At 35.1% G+C, this 20691-nt stretch overlaps 2 protein-coding genes across 2 annotated transcripts; one reads left to right on the top strand and one right to left on the bottom strand.

Annotated features, from left to right (window-relative positions):
- The first annotated feature begins 112 nt into the window (after positions 1-112).
- Positions 113-18295, top strand: LOC131785570 (gamma-tubulin complex component 5). Its single transcript, XM_059102482.2, has 35 exons — positions 113-197; positions 268-320; positions 646-699; positions 1359-1473; positions 2014-2110; positions 2560-2642; positions 2828-2845; positions 3393-3533; positions 3786-3895; positions 4872-4961; positions 5290-5386; positions 6213-6362; positions 6570-6618; positions 7244-7299; positions 8205-8270; positions 8601-8678; positions 10062-10177; positions 10423-10540; positions 11049-11096; positions 11265-11295; positions 11680-11736; positions 11934-12105; positions 12665-12699; positions 13152-13231; positions 13315-13383; positions 13492-13554; positions 13890-13981; positions 14191-14275; positions 14791-14911; positions 15310-15500; positions 16214-16258; positions 16644-16724; positions 17085-17173; positions 17280-17380; positions 18105-18295. Exons 1-35 carry the CDS (start codon positions 120-122, stop codon positions 18158-18160), a joined length of 2985 nt encoding a protein of 994 aa, XP_058958465.2. The 5' UTR covers positions 113-119; the 3' UTR covers positions 18161-18295.
- Positions 18296-18656: 361 nt separating this feature from the next.
- LOC131785571 (BTB/POZ domain-containing protein 3-like) lies at positions 18657-20498 on the bottom strand. The gene has a single exon (XM_059102483.2). It carries the CDS (start codon positions 20326-20328, stop codon positions 19003-19005), a length of 1326 nt encoding a protein of 441 aa, XP_058958466.2. The 5' UTR covers positions 20329-20498; the 3' UTR covers positions 18657-19002.
- Positions 20499-20691: the final 193 nt, after the last annotated feature.

Here is a 20691-nt window from a genome sequence, read left to right as displayed (position 1 = left end):
TGAGTTTCTTGTCAGCGGTATAGTTGCAAAGAAATATTCTAACTCTCGTGCATTATACACCACACAGAATATTAGGTAGAGCCTGCGATATTTTTGTCAGCGGAGAGGAAAACAAAAAAATGGCGCCTATTTCGCTTAAAGATCCAAACATACAGGCACTTGCCGAAGAGTTGGTAAAAGAGCTGACCAGTTTTAAGGTAATCGGTATCTTTTTTACCACAGTGTAAAATGATATTTCTGAAAGCAAATCGGTTTCATTTTTTCCAGAGATCTTCAAGAAATTTTACTCTCTCTGTCCAGTTCGTCTTATCTAACTTTCGGTGAGTTGAAATTTGATTTTGCAATGGTAACATGTCTCAGTCCTTGAAGCATTGATGAGGCGCACGTTTGACGATAAATGCAGTGATAAAAAAGAAAAAGGTTTCTTTAGTTCCTGCTAGTTTGTGATTTTAAACTCAGATTTCTTGACGTGTCGTGTACTTGTCGATAGGCCGTTTGTTGATATATTGGTCGTGGTTTGCAAAAGACACTTGACCAGATTAATTAAAATAGGAAATCCAAAATAACTAAGACTGCAAGCAATTAGATTTTCAATGCAGTGATTTTTTTCAGTCCCTTTTTGTCTTAAGTGGGCTTACTTTACAGGTACCACCAGTTTTTGGATGTCAATAGCCAAAAAGTGGAAAGGAATATTGATGGGTGAGTTAATATCAGTGGATATATTTGAATAAAAACTTTTTTTGAAAATGAATAAATTGTATAGCGGTGTAATTAATTATGATAAATTTAAATTATTTTGCTCATGCAGTTTTGAATTGTTACAAGAAATATGCTTAGTAATTTTTGTGTACTTAACCCAGTAAATCCCAGAAGTGATCAAGATGTAACTTCTCCTTATAATATTCATACATTACTTAGCAAATAGGTAATGAGAATACTCCAACCTTATCAGGTAGAAGTTGCTATCTTGATCCAATACCAAATTCTTGCAACAAATTTACAAGGAAATGTGTAAGAGCCAGTTGGGAGAGTTAGCGATCAGATCTTGGGAGTTAAAGGGTTAAACATCAGAGCAAGTGACCAAGACAGAATTTCTCCGTACAATATCAGTACAATATCAAGCAGACAAGTGATGAGAATAAAGAAAAATCTTAATTAGGGGATTATTAGTTGACCCAATACCAAATTCTCCAAACTAACATCACAAGAACTATATAGCAGACTGTAAGGAGAATTAATAATGAGATCTTGGGAGTTAAAGGGTTAAAAGACATTATAATATTTGAATGAAGAAACATACACAAAGTTAAATGAGATGTGCATTCATGTGATGTATTTTGCTTGAATCTTATTGACAGTGTTTGCCAGAAGCTGAAAGTTCATTCTCAGTTGGAGAAGGCAGAAATTTTGAGAGATTTATGTAACAAGTTTCTGAACTTGCCTTTAACTACACAGTCCCAGGAATTGATAAAGGTACATTTTATTTGGGAGTAGGTTATTCAGAATTTTTTTCTAGCTCATGTGATTTCATGTATCAAACACTTAATTCTTTCACTCCCACAAGTGACCAAAACAGAATTTCTCCTTACAATATCAATACAATATCAAGCAGGCAGGTGATGAGAATAGAGAAGAATGTCAACCATGGGATTATTAGTTGATCTAATACCAAATTCTCTGAACTAACATCATAAGAATTGTATGGCAGATAGTAAGGAGAATTACCAATTAGATCTGAGGAGTGAAAGGGTTAACCCTTTGACTGCTAAGAGTGACTAGCATCTAATTTCTCCTCACAATATTACACTTCAATCGCCTATTATGGTCACAAGAATAACAGAAATGATCACCATTTTGTCAGATGGAGGTTGTCATCTTTATCCAACACAAAATTCTTATAACGTCTTGATGAGAAAAAGTGTGACAGCTTGACAGAAGAATTAACAATCAGATCTTGGCTGTTAAAGGTTTATCAATGAGTAACTGCTTGTTTTTTTTTTATTAAATTTACAGACAGATGCCCATTATTCTCTCATCCTGTTATTGTTAACTCTTGCTGATTCTCCAACTAATGTTGATTACGAGCCACCTCAATCTCAACAATCTTCAGGTATGGTGAAGGTTTTTGCTTGGTGCCTGTTGCTGGCTGAGTAAGGGGTGATCCCCATCTATAATTTGGGTGGTTATTACCTTGTAAAGGACAACAAATGCCTTTTAGGTAATGCACCCACAATCCTATAATATCAAAACATATCTTCTCAGTGATAAGGTTTAAATAAACTCTTGACTATCTCAAGTATCAGCGCCATTTTGAAAAATAAAGGAATTGGATTAAAATCCTGTTTTGAGCAATTGTTTATCCATTCATTAACTGATTCATGAATAAATTGCACTACTGAGAGCCAATCAGATTGCAAGGATTACCACTGATTTCCAAATGAATGTAGTATAATTGAATATCTTATATACACATCAATTTGATGTGATTGTTGTTTGCGTGATATGTCATTTTGCCTTGAAGTCCTAAAATTGGTTGTCTCTTCTGTGTTTTACTTGTAGAAGAGGAGTGGTTTGACTGGAAAAGTTATTTACTTGATGGAGAAGAAGAAGAAATTCTTGGCCTGCCTGTTCAGTATGATCAGGTATTGACTTTGATTTACCAATTTTGTTTGTTTTTTTGGAGGAATTCCCTTGGAGTAAACAAACATGATATTCATAAAATAGATTGTTGAATCTCTGAACTGAGTGAAGTTTCTCAGTCTCGATCTAATATTTTGATAAAATTGTTTTTACATGATATGTTATTTACTTTGTGTTATATTTGCAGGATTGGTCGGATGAAGAGGTAAAAACATTTTTCTGTTGTAAATAACATTGTTTTAGATATTGTGTCTTGTTTGCCAACTGTTGAGATATCTTTGGTCCACCATGGCCATGCTATATTTTAACCCTCTAAGTCCCACTGGTGACCAAGACAGAATTTCTCCTTACACTATCAGTATGATATCAAGTAGAAAAGTTATGAGAATAAAGAAAAATATCAATTAGGGGATTACTGGTTGATCCAATTTTAAATTCTCCAAATGAACGTCACATGAATTGTATAGCAGACAGTAAGGAGAATTACCAATGAAATCTTAGTAGTTAGAAGGGTTGAATGTTTCACTCTAAGATGAGAGAGCCAACTCTTCCCACACATGACTATACACTTCATGATTTGCTAATGCTGAGAATTGCATATTCCATCAACTGAAGGCAATATAGCTTGGTTGATAATTTTTCTGATTCTCAATGCATCACTGCTTGATATTGTAATAATAAAAATGGGGAAAACTAACCAATGAATCAAGTTGAGAGTGAAATGGTTAATTAAAGCTGTTATTCTTATACAGGATGAGGACTTGGATGTGATCAGTGATTCTGGGATCAGCGTTGTTGAGAGGCAATTGGCTGACAATGAAGAAGAATCTCAGAGAAGTGTAGAGCACAATGTCAGTGATAGAGAAGGGATCATAAGCCCCAGGGGTGGCAGGGTATGGTTACTGTAAATAATAATGGAATATTAACAGATATTCAAAGGAATCTTGACTGGTCAGTTAGAGTTTTCATTGAAAACTTTAATAGCAGCTTAAAAGGCTAATTGAATGGCTAAGTAACAAGTTTGTGTTTTTCATCCTCGGAATTGTCGGTTACTCACCGACCAAAGCCAACAGCATTGCTCTGCCCCCCCCCAAAACAAAATTTAAAATCTAAGTGGTTTTTTTTTGTTGTTTTTTTTTTCACAGGACGGAAGCTGGATTTCAGATCACATAGCTCCTCAATATTGGGAGAACACATCCAACAATTTCACTCACACAAACACATCAGAATGGAATTGTTCCATAGCAGAGTCATGGTACAGTACATCTCTATTTAACCCTTAACAGTCCCTTGCATCAGTATGCAAACTCTCCATACTATGCTCTATACATTTTCTAAGGTGCTGAAAAGGAGAATTTGTTTAATAATCAAGAGCTTCTTTAGTTGGTGATAATTTTCTTTTTTCTCATAACCTAAATGTGTAATTTGGGGATGATATTGTTAGGAGAAATTAGGTTTTAATCACTCTCAGGTGTCAAAGGGTTAAGAAGTCTTACATAAATGTTTAGGATCAATATCAGTATCTGGGCAACTGCCCACCTACCCCTCCCCTAACCCAACATTAACCCTAACTTGTTATCAATTGACTGTTGTTGAGTCAGGGGAGGGGTAGGTGGGCAGTTGCCCAGATACTGATATTGATCCAATGTTTACTTAGTAGTACTGATTGAAATTACTTTGAATTCAACTCTTTAGATTCAATGCCCTTAATACGTACTGCAGCCTCAATCATATACACCCTAACATCAGTATGCATATTCTCCATACTGTTCTCTATACATTTCCTAACATGCTGACCAGGGGGAATTTGTTTGAAAATCAAGAGTAGTTTCAGTTTATGATCATTTTTTTTTGTAGTCATGACCTTAACATGTGATTCAGAAGTGACACTGCGAGGAGAAATAGGATGTTAGTCACTCCTGGGAAATTTAACCCTTTAACTCCCAAGATCACATTACTAATTCTCCTTACTGTCTGTCATACGGTTCTTGTGATGTTAGTTTGGAGAATTTGGTTTTGGATCAACTAATGGTCCCCTAATTAATGTTTTTCTTGATTCTCGTCACTTGCCTGCTTGATATTGTGTTGATATTGTAAGGAGAAATTCTGTCTTGGTCACTTGTGGGAGTTACATGGTTGATGAAGTGGTTTCTCTTTACAGTTTTACAGCTTTACAGTATAAGCATTATCTAACATTAAATCTTCATTTTTTTTTAACTCTGTAAACCCAGGGATAGCTATCAAAGTGGACGCAATCCATTTTATCACAGCAATTGTAACAAGACACTCACAGAGACTCAGATTGTGAGGGAGACCTTGTGGTGAGGTGTAACTTTGATCTGTTCTTGCCTTTTGAATCTTTCGCCTATTTTTTTTGTCATTATTTTTCTGATAAGCTGACCATTGCTACCCTGTCAAAATATGGCACACCTCATAAAAATATTCAGTGATACTACACACCAAAACATTGAATAAGATATTTGTATCAAAGCTTACAGTTTACATTTGTCTGTAGCCTTCATTAATTTTTACCACTAGGATTCTTGTGCATGTATTCATAACTGTAATATGAAACAAATTAAAAGGAAAAAAATCAAATCAGACTGGTTACAAATTAGAATTTTAATCAAACCATGGTTTTCTTTGTAGGATGCTTGCTGGAGCACAAAACACATTTGTGTACAGACATAGGCAGTATGGCAGAATAACTGTCCAAGGTGGAATACAGGTTCTTCACCTCACTCCAGTAAGTTAGCTGAGGCTAGAAATATATCCTCACAATTCTGTCTGTTAACTGCACTTGCTGTGTTTCAAAATTTCATGATGGTTTAAAATTTTCAAAGCAGTTTTTTTATTTTTACAGTATTCATTGTCATAGTCTGAAACAAACAAAAAAAAAAGCCATAATACTGTAGAGTGAAAAACTTTTAAATCAAGAAAATAAATTTCCAAACTGTTAAGAGCAATCCTGTTGAATTTTAAAAAAAATTCCAAAATATTTTAGGCAAGTAATACAAGTTACTACAGGCAGCATTTTTAGCCATTTACTGCCTGAAAAGGAGGACACTGTAGATAGAATGGTAGATATTTTATTGATTAAGATTTAAAAGTACATTTCCAGAGTTAGGTTAAATATTACTTTGCAAATCCATATAAAAAAAATGAATTAAATGAAATGTGACCAAGAAATGCAATAAGCAATTGTTGGATTAGGTTGAGCATGATATCCTGAATTATTAAAGCCAAGGTCTGAGTTGAGACAGATTACGCAGACACCTGGTTGACAATTCATGATATCATGCAAAAAACCAAATTTCATTACTTGTTTTTTATACATTTGTCCAATCTGCAAAAGAAGTATTATGTCAACTTTGCATGTTATTATTGATTGACTGTATGCTCTCGACCAATCAGAGTTAAATAGTAAGTCTAATGTATAATAGTTGACTTAATAGGACATGCAATATCAGTGTACATTCCATTTATGCACAAGAGCCCAGCTAGTTATTATACTTACAGGTAATGTAGTTGTGGTTGAAATTGATTATCTTTTTATGGCTTGTTTCTTTCAGGAATCTCTGTCCAGTTTGTTGTCGTCGTTTGCTTTGGCTGGAGAGGAGAGTCTGTTTTTACAGAAGTTCATCTTGTCAGTTGTTGATCCACAAAGCAAGCCAACACAGACATTACAAGCATTTGTAAATTCACTGTCTGGTTACTTTAAGGTAATACAGAGCTCAAAAACTAAAAGCTTGAACAATTTAGCTTTTGTTTTCTGCTGTTGGGAGATCCTTGTGAAACATTTGTGATTGTTTAAGAAATACTGGTATTACTTCAGACAAGTATGAAAAAATTTTACATAGAATTTGAGTGTTAGTTTAGACATATTCTTTGTTCTGCCCAAAGACAAAGTTTCTTTCATCTCTTTTCAGGAATTCAAATCACTTCTTTCTTCCCTGGAAAAAGACATCATCAAACAGGGTAAATAAAGAAAATTTGTTTTTCTGTGATGATAATATAGTATTCTTTGACTTGTTTTATACTACTGATACACTTTGTTTCAAGTGATAATAAAAGAATGAATACCTACATTTATAGTTAATTAATTTTTAATAAATAGGTATTAAATATAATTTTGCTCCCAAGTATTATTATAGACCATATTAAAATCACTGATTAAATTGATGTTATACTTCATATTTATATTTTGCATCAATTTTCTAACTAGCAGTGAAAGCTTATTAAATGCAGTTAAATGCAATTTAACAGAGTTAACTACAAAGAGCATCAGCATTCTCTAGTGGTCAGGGGTTTTTTTACGAATGCGCATGTGTCGGAATTCCATATACTCTTTGTTTGAGGCGTTCTTGTGTGTGCCTTGAGTGTGAACTTGCAGCGATGTGAGGGGAGGTGTCAGCTCATTGTCCAGGCAGTTTTCCCCACCCCTTCCCTCCCTCTTTCCTCTGTTTATTCAGTGTGATGGGTGCCTGTTTCCCTTTCTTGTGTGGGGACTCATGGCTGGGTTGCCAGGATTTGCCAGCCATGGGAGAAGTCTACAAGTGTGTAGACTTGTCATGATATACTGTGCACATAATTGATTTTTCAGAAGAGTCCATTTCATTATTCCTGCTTCAAAACAAACTAAGGACAAAACTAGAAGAGGTTAGTTAAAAAGTTCATCATTATTCTGCATCTGATATTTAATTTCAATCATCCATTTTATCATTGACAGATCTTCACCTAAGAAGTGGTGGCTAGTGGGGGATATTTACTTAACTGTAAACACTCTTAATCCTTTAACTCCCAGATCAAATTTGTAATTCTCCTTTCTGTGAACCATACAATTCTTTTAATGTTAGTTTAGAGAATTTAATATTGGATCAACTAATTATCTCCAAATTGATCTTTTTCTTTATTCTCATCACTTATCTGGTTGATATTGTATTGATATTGTAAGGAGAAATTCTGTCTTGATCACTCATGGGAGTTAAAGTGTTAACAGTAAGATAATAATGCACAAAATATGGTTATTTAATAACTAATTTATTCCTACAATGACTACAGTATTTTCAGGTGAATAACAAATGATATTTGGAGTTTGAGTAGCCAATCAGAGTGAGCCTTCAACGTTATCCTCTGTTTTTGTTTATACTAGTTTTGTTTATATATTGTGAACTAAATGAAAGTAGTATCATTATGCATGTTATCAGCAAAATATGGTTGGATAATAGCAGAGCGTAGTGTAGCCCCATAATTATACAGAGTGTAGCCCCATAATTATACAAAATAGTAGTAACCCATCAAGCCGAAAAAATTTGGCTGTATGGCCGTACAAGGTGCTACTTTTAACATGCGTGGTCAACTGTACTACGGGCATGCCAATGCCATGGCTTTGTCCAGTAGTCCTGTGGTCAGTGCACAGGGCTCTGAGATGGACAACCAGGTTCTAGTCCTGGCCGGAGCAAGGCATTGTACCCTTGAGATGTGCAGGCTCCACTTTTAGGCTTGGCTAAATCTATATTACTTGCTACATTGTGTTCTAACACATTTCTGGTTTTGTTTATCAGATATCTTCCTTGTATAATATATATCGAGCTGCAATTTTAAACACAGAAGGAATGAATACTGCCAAGGTAAATTAAGGAATGTATTGTAGTGAAACCCTTTATCTCTCAAGATCTGACTGTAAATTCTCCCCTCTAGCTGCTACACAATTTCCTTGTAAATTAGTGACGAGAATTTGGTTTTAGATCAAGATGACAGTTTCTACTTGATAACTGGATAAGTTTGAGTATTCTCATTTCCTGTTTGATGGTTAATGTATGGTTATTTTGGAGAGAAGTTACAGGTTGATCACTTTTGAGAGTTAAAGGGTTGAATGTTGAAAAGGGAAATGTTTTGAGGAAAGTGAGTTTATTGCAGACATATTGTTAGTAGCAACTTCTTGGTTTTGTATTTATCAGAAAACTTGCAGGCTGCTGACAACATTGTACAGAAATATCATTCAGGCTGATGGACTTGGAAGTGCAGCAAAATGGAAGGTGAATGTGAGAATGATTTTGATAATTTAAGGAGAAATTAGATGCTAGTCACTCATAGAGGTGAAAGAGTTAAATGTTTTCAAGACCCACAATTAGTTGAGGTACTTTTTGCCACCTATACCTGTGAGGATAAGAATAAATATACAATTTCACTCCAAAGACCTAAAAATTTATTATATGCATGGTCTGCTTCACATTTTGTACATTCTTAGCTCTGGTGTTAAGTCAAGCAACAATTGTCCAGAAGTTGACAATTTTTTATTCCTCTTACATCACTTTTCTGCTTGAAAATGCATCAACTTGATGATATAAAGTGAATTTAATAACTATATATTTGTGTGGAATGAAAGCTTCCAATTTATGAAAATTGGGCATCACTAAAACTTTTGCATTGTATATTCTGACCTATGAGGTATGCAAGTCACCTTACAAAAGTAAACAAGCTGTATGAATGAACATGCTGGATTGAATTAGGTTTTTCTTCATTTTGGCTCAATAATTAGAGCGCTAGACTCCAGGTTGAGAAGTATGGGTCCAAGACCTGGCTGGGACAATATGTTCTGTTTTTGGACAAAATAATCCACTCTTACAGTGCCTCTCTACATCCAGGAGTATAAATGGGTACCAGTAAATTGTCCGGGATGGCTTGTGAAATGTTAGGGTGGGGGGGGGGGGGGGGGTAACCTTGTGACAGACTGGTATCCCATCTAGGGGAGAGTACTTAACCCTTTAACTGAGTGACCAAGACAGAATTTCTCCTTACAATATCAATACAATAGCAAGCAGACAAATGATGAGAATAAAGGAAAATATCAATTAGAGGATTATAAGTTGATCCAATACCAAATTCTCCAAACTAACATCACAAGAGCTGTATGGCAGACAGTAAGGAGAATTACTGACGAGATCTTGGGAGTTAAAGGGTTAGCTCTGGCTGGATGGGTCACTTGGCTTGATTACAGGCTTATTAAGTCTATTAATAATAAATCTTATTTTGTATTAAGTTTACTAATAATCTTATTAATTAACAATTGGTTCATATGTCAGCGTGCATTCATCGAGATATGAAGCACGCTGGAAGTTTGGAGAGCATGAAAGATGCGTAAGAGTTGCTTGAGGTGTAGCCGAGAGCAACTCTAGCTTCTTGAGTGCTCTCTAAACTTCCCAAGTGCTTCATATCTCAATGAACGCACAGCTGACGTATATACCAATTGTTTTATAACATTTTTGACCTGATGGAAAATTTTTTCTTGAGGGATGTTTGCTGACGTCATGAGCGTGCACAATAGGAATATGAAGTGTGCTCAAGCAATTGAATTTGATTAGACAAATTTACTAGCTATGTTGTAATAACCTCTTACCAACCTTATTTTGGATTTTCAGGTCAACTTGTTTTTGAAAATTTTTCTTCAAACTGTTGAGCCATGTCTTCGGTTTATTGACCAGTGGGTGACATCAGGTCATGTTCATGATCCACATGATGAGTTTTTTATTGAAAGGTAGGTAGTTTGGTAGCTTGATTGTTTTGTCTTGAGATGTTGTGTGAATCTGCAACTGAAAATTAATGTCAACCATATTCTGCTTACTCCTAAGACAATTGGTGTGGTGAGCGGTTTTGTACTTTATGTACAAATATATTGCACAATTTCTGGCAACCAAAATTTTTTTAAAATATTGAGCTTGGAGATTTGTGTTGTGTAAATATCTGAGTGAGCTCTTTTATTGCAATTGTTTTTATTTCTAGAGTTCAATCCATTGCTGTGGACAGTGAGTCCTTTTGGTCAGATGGTGTGGTCCTAAGGTGTGCCAATCAACCGCTGGACAGTGTTGTGCCTTGTTTTTTACAAGATTTTGTCGATCAGGTAATATCTGGGGTATTAATTTAAGTTACACTGTGCCAACATCTGTAATTCCCACTGAATAAGATACAAATTAATGTATTAATATCAATAATAAATATGGTACATTGTGAAATCAAGATTATCATTTTTACTTGTGTCACTTGAAAATATTAATTTTCACAAGTATTTCATTGCCTCAGAGATATGAACAATTTCTTCTGTCATGGATCTTACAACTGTTGTTGCAAGGTAGAGACAATGTTTTACCATTGAAGACTCAAAGGTTTTCATAACCTGATTCCTAAATATACAAGTACAAGTCAGAGTGATATACAATAACTAACATATAAGCTATATAAACAAATAAACACAAAAGACACACACGAAACTATTTAAACTAAAATTACACAGATTCCAAGTTGGTGGCATGTCACTAAGAGAGTTCTTTGCACAGATTTTAATCACATAGAGTCTGGTAATTATGGTAGATAACAACTGCTTTCTAATTTTTGCTTTTTCACATTAACAGATATTCCGTGCTGGAAAGTCTGTGGAGTTAATTGAAGGCCTTGGAAAGGTAAAAGTATAGAATTTTTGATCTTATTTTCATTATTTAGGTTTTATCAACATGTATAACATCTTGCTTTGGTTACAGTTCTCAAACCAACACAATAAATATTAGTTAATTACTAAATTAAATGTCTGAATCCTTTTTAAGTTTAAAGTCATATTTTCCTTTCATCAGATTGGTAAACTTCACTCTTTTCAAACTAGAGGTTAGTAGCATTAGTTTTAATTATTACTTTTAAATTTATTCCTTTCTGGCAGTGCAATTTTAATAATTATATATTATCATAAATTATAATCATCAATCCCAGCAAACTTCAAAATGGCCAATGCCTGCCGAAGGAAATCAGAGGCTATTAACTTCATGCAACTGTTCTTAGCCTTATTACCTTCATGAAATCAGTTTTTATTATTTAATTCTAAAGAATACTGTATTCATTTATTTGCCTACAATATGCTTGGAAATATTTCATCACCAGTTCCTCTGACATCCTGCTTGTCATTAAGCCTCATGAAATATCTTTCCTTACTCAGCAAAATCATTCACTGGAATTTGATTATTCCTTTTTTTTCTTCTTCTCCTTCAAATGTAGGGCCTTTGCACCAAGAGTTTTTGGATAAATTGTTGACTACTTTATCAGATATCTCTAGTGAGTGAAAAAACAAACCGTCATGTGTTATGTGTTATTTGTAATATGATAATTAATATTATCTTGTGTCATGTTATAACATTCCATGGGGGCTTGTTTTGTCCTCTGTTTGATATTTGATGTGTGTATCCCAAATGGAAGACAGTTTCTTGCATCTCCCTTTTTTGTTTAGTCATAGCATGTTTTTTAACTTGCAGAAGCATCAAATGAAGAAGATGGTTCAGCTGTTGGTGAAATGAGTCTCTTGAATACCATAACAGATTCTAACCAAATCATGTCAGTTATTGAAGATACTGGTGATCATGTTCTGAAGCTTGCATTTGTGGAAACAGAAGCACCAGTTGATCAGAGATATTCCTTGCAAAAAAGGTATTCTTTTGGTTACTGTTTTATCAATGATAATAATTTTTTTTCATATATTTTTTGTCCATCTATATAATTTAATAGTTAACTTGATATATTTTTTTTACAGCTTTTGTAGTATAATTATAATATACAAAAAAAATGCCTTTGAAAGCAGAAGGATTCATTTAATAATTAGGGTTGAATGCCACTGAAGTCCTAAACTAGGTTTTGATTCTTCCTGTGTGTCAATTTTTTATGGCACTGGAAGTTTTTAGTTTTCAGTTTTCCCTCTGTTGATCCTAATGCAGTATTTCCTTGAATAAGCACCCAGGCACTCATTTAAAATTTTGATAGACAGGATAGGGCAGGGTGCCTATTGGAGGGAGGGTGCTTATTTGAAAGGAGGTGCTTATTATTTTCCTGTACTGATTCCACAGTACTTGAAGTTTAAAAAGTTTTTTTTTATAAAGTGGCAATAGAAACAGGTTTCCCTTGTGTCTCTATGGTAAAAGAAAGTGTAGGGTGTTTGGTAGTTTTCAGTGGAATCTCCCCTTTTAACTGATGGTTATCTTTTACATTGCAGCTCTACTGCAGAAAAACTAGACAGGATTTGTTCAGGTGATACAGCATTGATTTTGAGAGGCCCATTTTTTCCCCTTACCTTTGATAAAATAATTTGTGATCAGTAAACTGTCAGTAGGTTACAATTAAAACAAGTCACTGCTACAAAAAATTTCATGAACAGGCAACTTTTTTGAAAGCCATGCTTGCATTTCACAAAAACATTTATTTATGCTTTTACATTTTTGCAATGGTTGACACTCTCTCCCACTCTGTGCCTGGCACATGTTACAACCAACCAACTGCAATATTGCTTTGCATATATACCTTCAAAAGAATACATAAGATATCTTTTCAGAGCCTCTACATTTCAAAAAGAATATTCTGTGAGGAAGCATGCCCATGACCTAGAGAAAAAGCTCTCAAATTGTTGGCTACCTGCTCCCTAATTTAACAAGAACCCTGTGTATATTTACTTAAGTTTGGAATCACTATTGATTTGTCTTTAGGTGTTTGCAAATTGCTCAAACCGGTGGAGCTGTTGCTTTCAGAATGCCTAACACCTCTGCTTGAAGATTGCTGTACACAGGTTGGTTAGCTGTAGGAGAGGAACATGTGAAAAGAAAATTCAAATTGTGGTTGTTTAGCTAATTTGATTTATCTCTTTTTTAGGGAAGCTGTTTTGTCATTAACTTGTTGAAAACAGATTACTGTCTTTTGGATCATTTAGCTGCTATGAGGGTTGGTTAAAATAATTTTTTTTCCTGCAAATTTACTGCTTTTAATTACTAGATTACTAGATTCAATTATCCATCAAAAGCTAATTTTTGATCAATTTTTCTGCTATAGAATTTCTTTCTCTTGGAGGCTGGCGACGCAATGCATCAATTTTACATTGAGATATTTAATAAGGTAAAGTGTTGGATGCAACTTCAGAACCTTTTTCAATGTTTTTCTTTTTCTTATTTGATTAACCCTTTAACTTCCAGAAGTGATTAACATAAAACTTCTCCCTACAATATTCATACATTCTTCAGCAAACAGGTAATGAGAATATTCACACTTATCAGGTAGAAGCTGCTATCTTGATCTAGCACCAAGTTCTCATAACTAATTTACAAGGAAATGTGTAGCAGCTACAGGGGAGAATTGACAATCAGATCTTGGGAGTTACAGGGTTAACAACAGTTGGTCAGTTTAAGAATAGTCAGAAGTAGTTATCTAGTAACTCTTAGCTGTTTTAACAGGCAAGGCATCGCGTAACGTGGCAGGACATTTCATTCTTGAATAGTTTAATACAAGAAGCTCTACAACCTCGCTTTCCAGATGCTGTTGAAAGGTGAATATTTTTTCCTCACTTTCTTGTTGGCTTTCTTTCAACATCTTCTTTAGTAAGAAAAATTTCAACAAGGGATATTTTTTGATTAGACTACAAATTCTCACATCCAAAGTGATAAGAAATGTATAGAAGATGGTGTGGAGAAGTGATATGTAAATGATGTTAGTGGAATGAATATAGTTTACACATTTTACCATCTTGATTTGAAGGCTGGTTGTCGGTTTTTCATCAAATGGTGCATCAAGCAGGAAACAGTTGGGTGCATCACTTCAAGGACTGACTTTAAACTACAGGGTTGGTTTTGTACTTAAGTAGAAGCCATCACTGATTTACCGAAAGGTTCAGATTTGTGTCGTGTGTAGTATCAGTAAACACTGATATGTGGTTCAGTTTTACTGTTTTGCACAGATATATTTTAGAAGAACATTCATTTGATACCTGCTGCATAATTAAAAAGTCATTAGATTTTTTGGGGAAGGTGTAGGTATTCATGGACAAAAAAAAAAAAAGAAACTGAATCATCTTTGAAATTTCACATCTTGCCCTGCATGGTTAATGTTGAATCTACTTCATTAAAAGTTACTCACTGTAAGAGGGATAGAACCAAAATATGTGGATATCAATTAAAAAAAAAAAGTATTGTGATGTTTGTATGCAAGCTTGCATGTACTGTCTATTGACAGAAATCATGACAAGATGTTAGCCTTGTTTTAATATGAGGCTAGTTCTCAGAGCCTCGGACCAAAGTCTGTTATTTAATGCAGAATTGTAAAACATCATAATTGGGTGTTTGATCATATTTCTTGCAGGCACCATGGCCAGTCAGTATCATAATTGACAGTTCCTGTCAGAAGCTCTACAATCTTGTGTTTTTGTTTCTCTTAAAACTAAAACAAGCCAAGTGGAGCCTGGATGAGCTTAGATTTTCAGGTTTTGAATTACTTTTTTTTCAAATTTTTAACTCTTTTTAAGGATGCAGTATACTTTTACTGTTTAGCAATAATAGATTCCATTTTACTGTGCATCGATTCAGTAATAGGTCACAGATGATGTCAAAATGTGGTATGAAAAAAAAAGTGGCACACATGGCAAAGCTAAGTGCGTCACTGATGTAGTGTTTAGCACTAAAGGACTAGGGATATAGTTAAAAGTTTAGGGTGGAGTGGTACAGGAAGTAAAGAGATTTTCACTGCCTTATCTCCCCCCCCCTCCCCCCCACCCATCCTGTCATTTTTTTTGTCATAAAATACTGATTTTTTTCCTGGTCTGCAAAGTGAGGGTACAGTACATTTTCTTCCTTAACAACTGATGGTATTAATGTCTGTTAGACCTCAGAGGCAACAGACGTCAGATGAAGACTGATGACACTGATGATGAGAATGAAACAGAGGATGATGGGCAGACATCTGAATCAGGGTCAGGGTCACCTCCTGATCAGAAATTGCAGCATAAAATGTGTGTGTTCAGGTTCAAATTAATGCAGTTTATCAACTGTATTCACACTCACTTTATGACACGAGTAAGTGGAACATAATCATGTAACATGAATTACTGTAAGGTACATTTCCTCGAATAAGCACCCAGGTGCTCATTCAAAATTTCAGTTAGAAGGAGAAGCACTCATTGGAAGGAGGGAGTTTAATCAAGGGGTGCTTATTAATAAAATATAAACATGTACCAATTCTACTGTAGTTGAAGCTTAAAATGTTTTCTTTTATATCCACACTATTAAAGAAAGGTGAACAAAACTTGGTCTGTAACTTGCAGTATAGACTTTGAGCTGGGTTAGTGAGAGGTTTATGATGTTATAAGTTTGGTACACTGCTAGTGGTCTGTTTTCTCTCAGCTGTTGGAACAAATTCTACATTTAGGCTTTGAAAGAAATGCGAGACTCAGAGAACAAATTTAAATGGCCTATAAAAGAGACTTTAAGACTTAATTCAAGGGCTGGCAAGAGTTTGAGATCAGATTAACAGTTTGCCACAATCGCCATTTTTCAAGCTACCATTTGCCTTTCCCTAACACTGGGAACAGCAATGTTGTGATAAATGTTTTTGTGTGGGCAGCACAATTTTCGCTGTTTGCAGTCATGTAACACTTGTCAGAGAATTTAAAACAATAAGAGGGATCTGTAAATGTTACTCTTGAGAAATTATGATTATTTACACCCCAGTTATAATCACTGTTCATTTTTAATGATATTTCCTTGCTATATTTTAAATTGTATGATAGATCTTACATTCAACTGTGCTAGAATTCCAAGAAGCGTTAGATCAGGTATGATGCTTTCTTGAAAAAAAAAAAAGTTTGTGTTACTGATTAAAATTTTTTACCTTAAAAATGAATTGTTTTTCTCTTGAAGATGTAGATTTTTAGTGTCATTTAAATTGTCGACTATCAACACATTTTCAAATGATATGGTACACCAAAAAAAAGCTCTGAGTGACTCCTGGTGACTGTTATATCTTTCATTCAGTTTGCTTTGTATTTCCTTGTAAAAAGTAGAGAGAATTTGAAGTTGCAATAAAAGTCACTCTATAAAGCTGTATTCCCCTCTTCCTGACAAATGTTGAGGCAAAATTTATCAAAAGAAAAAACAAACAAACAAAATTGTGTCCTGTTTGTTTACAAGTTTGTTTATCAGTTTGCTAATTTTTTTCAGGCAGAGGATTTAGATGATCTTATCAAGGCTCATTCCTCTTATGTTGAGAAACTCTATGATCGCTGTTTGCTGAGTCAGAAGGTAAAATGGACATACTGTATTGAAGGTTTTGAACTATTAAACTCTCACAAGTGATGTAGAGAGAATTTCTCACAACAATATTAATATAATGTTAAGCAGACAGGTGAGGAAAATTAAGAAAAATATCAATTAGGGGATTGTTGGATGATCCAATATCAAATTCTCCAAAAGAACATGGTAAGAACTGTATGGAATGGAGAATCACTGATGAGCTCTTGAGAGGGAAAATGTTTGCCCAAAAAACTGACATTGAAAATTATTTCAGCAAATGTAGTTTTGGAAAATTTGTTTGTTCAGTTAACAAAACTATTGATTTGCTTTTCTTTGTTTATTTTGTTGTTGTTCTTTTTTATTTGTCAGGTTGGTTATCTGCGTGAAGTTATTCTCAAGGTCCTCAACCTAGTCCTGTTATTCCAAACATATTGGAATAGGGGCACTGAACTCATCAAGTAAGACTGACCACAGTTCTTGTGCATGAAGTTCTGAGATACCCATTCCTCTTATCTTGCAAATTATTACATTTATCATTTATTTAAGTTTTTTTTGTTGTTGTAGTGAAGTGAAATTCAAGAAAATTGAAGAGGAATTTACCAAGTGTAACACATTCCTTGTTTCTTGTTTGGGAAATATTGCAAAACGAGGAGCTTTTCCACACTGTAAGTGAGCTACCTTGCACTGTTATTATATGCTTAGGTACTGCAAAAGTTGGTAGAGTTTGTTTCTGAGAGCAAGTTAGCTTTTCCAACCAGGTTAAATCACAGTTTTGGACACCCTTCTGCAAACTACTTCTGGTGATGTTGGTATCTTCAATAATAATAGATTACTGCTACTCCTACTTAAAACTACCATGAAGAAAAAGACTTGAAATTTTGCTATTCTGACTCCGTTTGAGGTAGTCGTTTAGGATATTTTATTTCTACAGTAATTTATCCAGATGTGCTCTCAGTTCATCAATCCTTTAACTCCCATGAGTGACCAAGACAGAATTTCTCCCCACAATTTCATTACAATATCAACCAGATAAGTGATGAGAATAAAGAAAAATATCAATTTGAGGATAATTAGTTGATCCAATGCTAAATTCTCTGAACTGACATTATAAGAATTGTATGATTGACAGTAAGGAAAATTACAAATTTGATCTGGGAGTTAAAGGGTTAAAGTTCACTTAGACTCTTATGTGGAGAGATAAAAAATAAACTATTTATGGGAATTGAACTGAGTGGAGTGCAACTTGGTCTAAAATAAAGAGTGATTTCAAATTGAACTGGCATGCTGTGCAAAGTCTAGTGCCTAAACCATTTTTTTTTAACTTGGAAAATAGCTTTCAAGTTTTACTAAATATTTTTTGGCTTTACTTTGTTACTTTTCTTCTTTCAGTGGAGTCACTAGCATTTGCCTTAGGATCATCTTCAACTCATGCTCCCAAGGCTTAATTAGTTGGTGTGCATTGAAGTATCAAGAATTATGCTGTCGCCACATGGTTCCTGAACAAATGTAGAATAAACTCAGTTTATTTTTATATGTGGGGAGGTTTGTACATTATGGAATTAAATGAATCTCAAGATTTATAGTGTTTCTGTAAGTTTAATTTATTGTTCCATAAAAACAACAATCTTTTATCATACCCTTTTTTTCCTTTGAATTATTTTCAATTGCTCCTGGCCCACAATGTGGCCAATGCTAATTTAGGCAGGTCACAAACAAATCATATAACAAGAGAAAATTAGTTACAAGTATTTGGTGTTAGATCAACAATTTCTGTCTGATAACTTTGAGTATTCTCATCACTTGTTTGCTGGATAATGTATGGATATTATAGGGAGAAGTAACTTGTTAATCACTGAGAGTTACAGGGGTAATAGTGATGTACAGTCAATATTTGTCTTACACAAAATAAATTGATAAAAACAATACAACAAATACAAAAAATCATGCCCAAATGAATGCTTTTAATACTCAATCGACAGAAAAACCAGCAGACAGTGTGACACACTAAACTGTTTCACACCTAAGAGTGACTAGCCTCTAATTTCTCCTTACACATCACCCCTGAATCAAACATAAAGTTTACAGGAATAATGGTGATGATCACCAACTAAATAAGCTCTTGATTGCTTAATTCTCTATGTGAGCACCTTAGGAAATGTCAACAGAACAGTATGGAGAATATACATACTGCATCAGTGTATAAAGGGTTATGGCAGCCTACTTGCAAACACACTCATAATGCAGAAATGATAGCTGAAGGCTGAACAATTTTTTAAATTTCATAACATTATCTTTTGTGAAACAAAATCTCTGCAAACTGTCCCCCTGCATCATTTGTGCCATTTGGACTTGACTGGCCAGTGAACCTAAAGCATGAACCATCACATTCCACAACACTCAGCCCACCAGAGCCATACCATGAACTAACCCCGGAGATCAATGCAGAAATGTGGTACTGCACATTGGGTTGTAGCTGCACAAGATCATCAAAGATTATATCAAAACCGAAGTATCCATTTGTCTTCTCTGCTTCAGTCTCGTAAGAACCGTCAACAGAGTGCAACTCTTGATCCCGGCAGTTACCTTCCACCAGCAAAGACAGCTTGAGAGAGACATCATACGAGAACCCTCTGCTCCCAAACAGACGGACCCCACCCATATACACAGGGGTATCAACGGCAAAAACCACCCCATCGGGTATACCGCTAGAATATGCCCATCCATGGCTGACTTGAGGGAATCTCTTGCAGCGGGAAAACACACGAGGAGGAATTAACTTCCTTGGACGTTTTGAGAATTTCATGCTTATTGTTACAGAGCTATACCACATGAACATCTCGATGACATCGTCTTTGGTGAGGAGCCCAGATGTTGGAACCTTTTCAGCAAATTGCTCCTGCGTCATCAACGGAAAACGAATGTTGTTTATGACTTCCTCGCCAGTTACCCTTCTTTTATTTTCTTTAGAGGGTTCAATCTCTTGTCGCTCACATTCTACATCTGCCCATCGATCAACGGCTTCGAAAAGGTTCACTTCGTGAATCGCCAGAGAATCTCGAACCACAATTTCTTCGAGTAGTTCCGTTGCGATGGACGAGAACGATTCAGATCTTAGCACTTCTTCGGCCCTCGCATCCACAACCTCCCAGCAGCGAGTCACAAGCTCGTTGTCTTCGAACTTTTTAGCATGAGGCAAAATGTCGAAGACATTTTCCGGCGAGAGATTTTCGGTCAAGAATTTCGTACATTCGATTTCAAGTTCCGGAACAATGTACTTCTTTGCTAAGTATGAAACTTGCATAACGCAACTTCCAGTGAGCTTGACTTCGTCGCAATAAAGGAAGCGAAGAAACTCTTCAAAGCTTTCTGAATTACAGTCAGGAAGCTCAATTCTGCTTTTACTCTCCGCTAAATCGCCGAAAAACATAGCATACAAAACTGGGCTGCTCACCGCTAGCACGAACTTATGTGCCGAGAAGATGACATCGGAACCCTCAGAATCTTTAATCACAAAAGATATGTCGCTCATCAATGGGTTGTTAAACATAAACTTGATGCGTTCTTTGATGTTCTTTCTTTTCGTCTGCCAAGATTCAAATTCTTTCGACGCCATGAAGTCCCTGTTGTAATCTCAAATTTGGTAGCTGCGAAGAATTCGAACTGCTGACTGGGTTTTTTATAACGAAAGACCGCTGTCCGAGATATCGTGGGAGCAGTATGGGTGCGTCATCGAATCCCTCGCGTGACCCGGACTGAGGGTCAACTTTGCGTGTCAAATATCTGTTTTTTCTTCCTTTTTCTTTTTCCAGTCTATATTTCAGTCAACATTCATCAACCAAATTTTGAGTGAATTGTACAAATTTCATTCAGATTACTAGAGCATGAGACCGGGTATCATCTGAGTTTAAATCGGTGTTATTTATCAGAAAAATAGAATTACTGGAAGGAAACTATTGTAGTGCCTACAATACGTATA

Source organism: Pocillopora verrucosa, chromosome 5 (assembly GCF_036669915.1).
Source record: "Pocillopora verrucosa isolate sample1 chromosome 5, ASM3666991v2, whole genome shotgun sequence".
In the NCBI taxonomy this organism is placed as follows: domain Eukaryota; kingdom Metazoa; phylum Cnidaria; class Anthozoa; order Scleractinia; family Pocilloporidae; genus Pocillopora; species Pocillopora verrucosa.
Note: the sequence above shows the minus strand (reverse complement) of the source record. Positions and strands in the feature narration are given on the sequence as shown.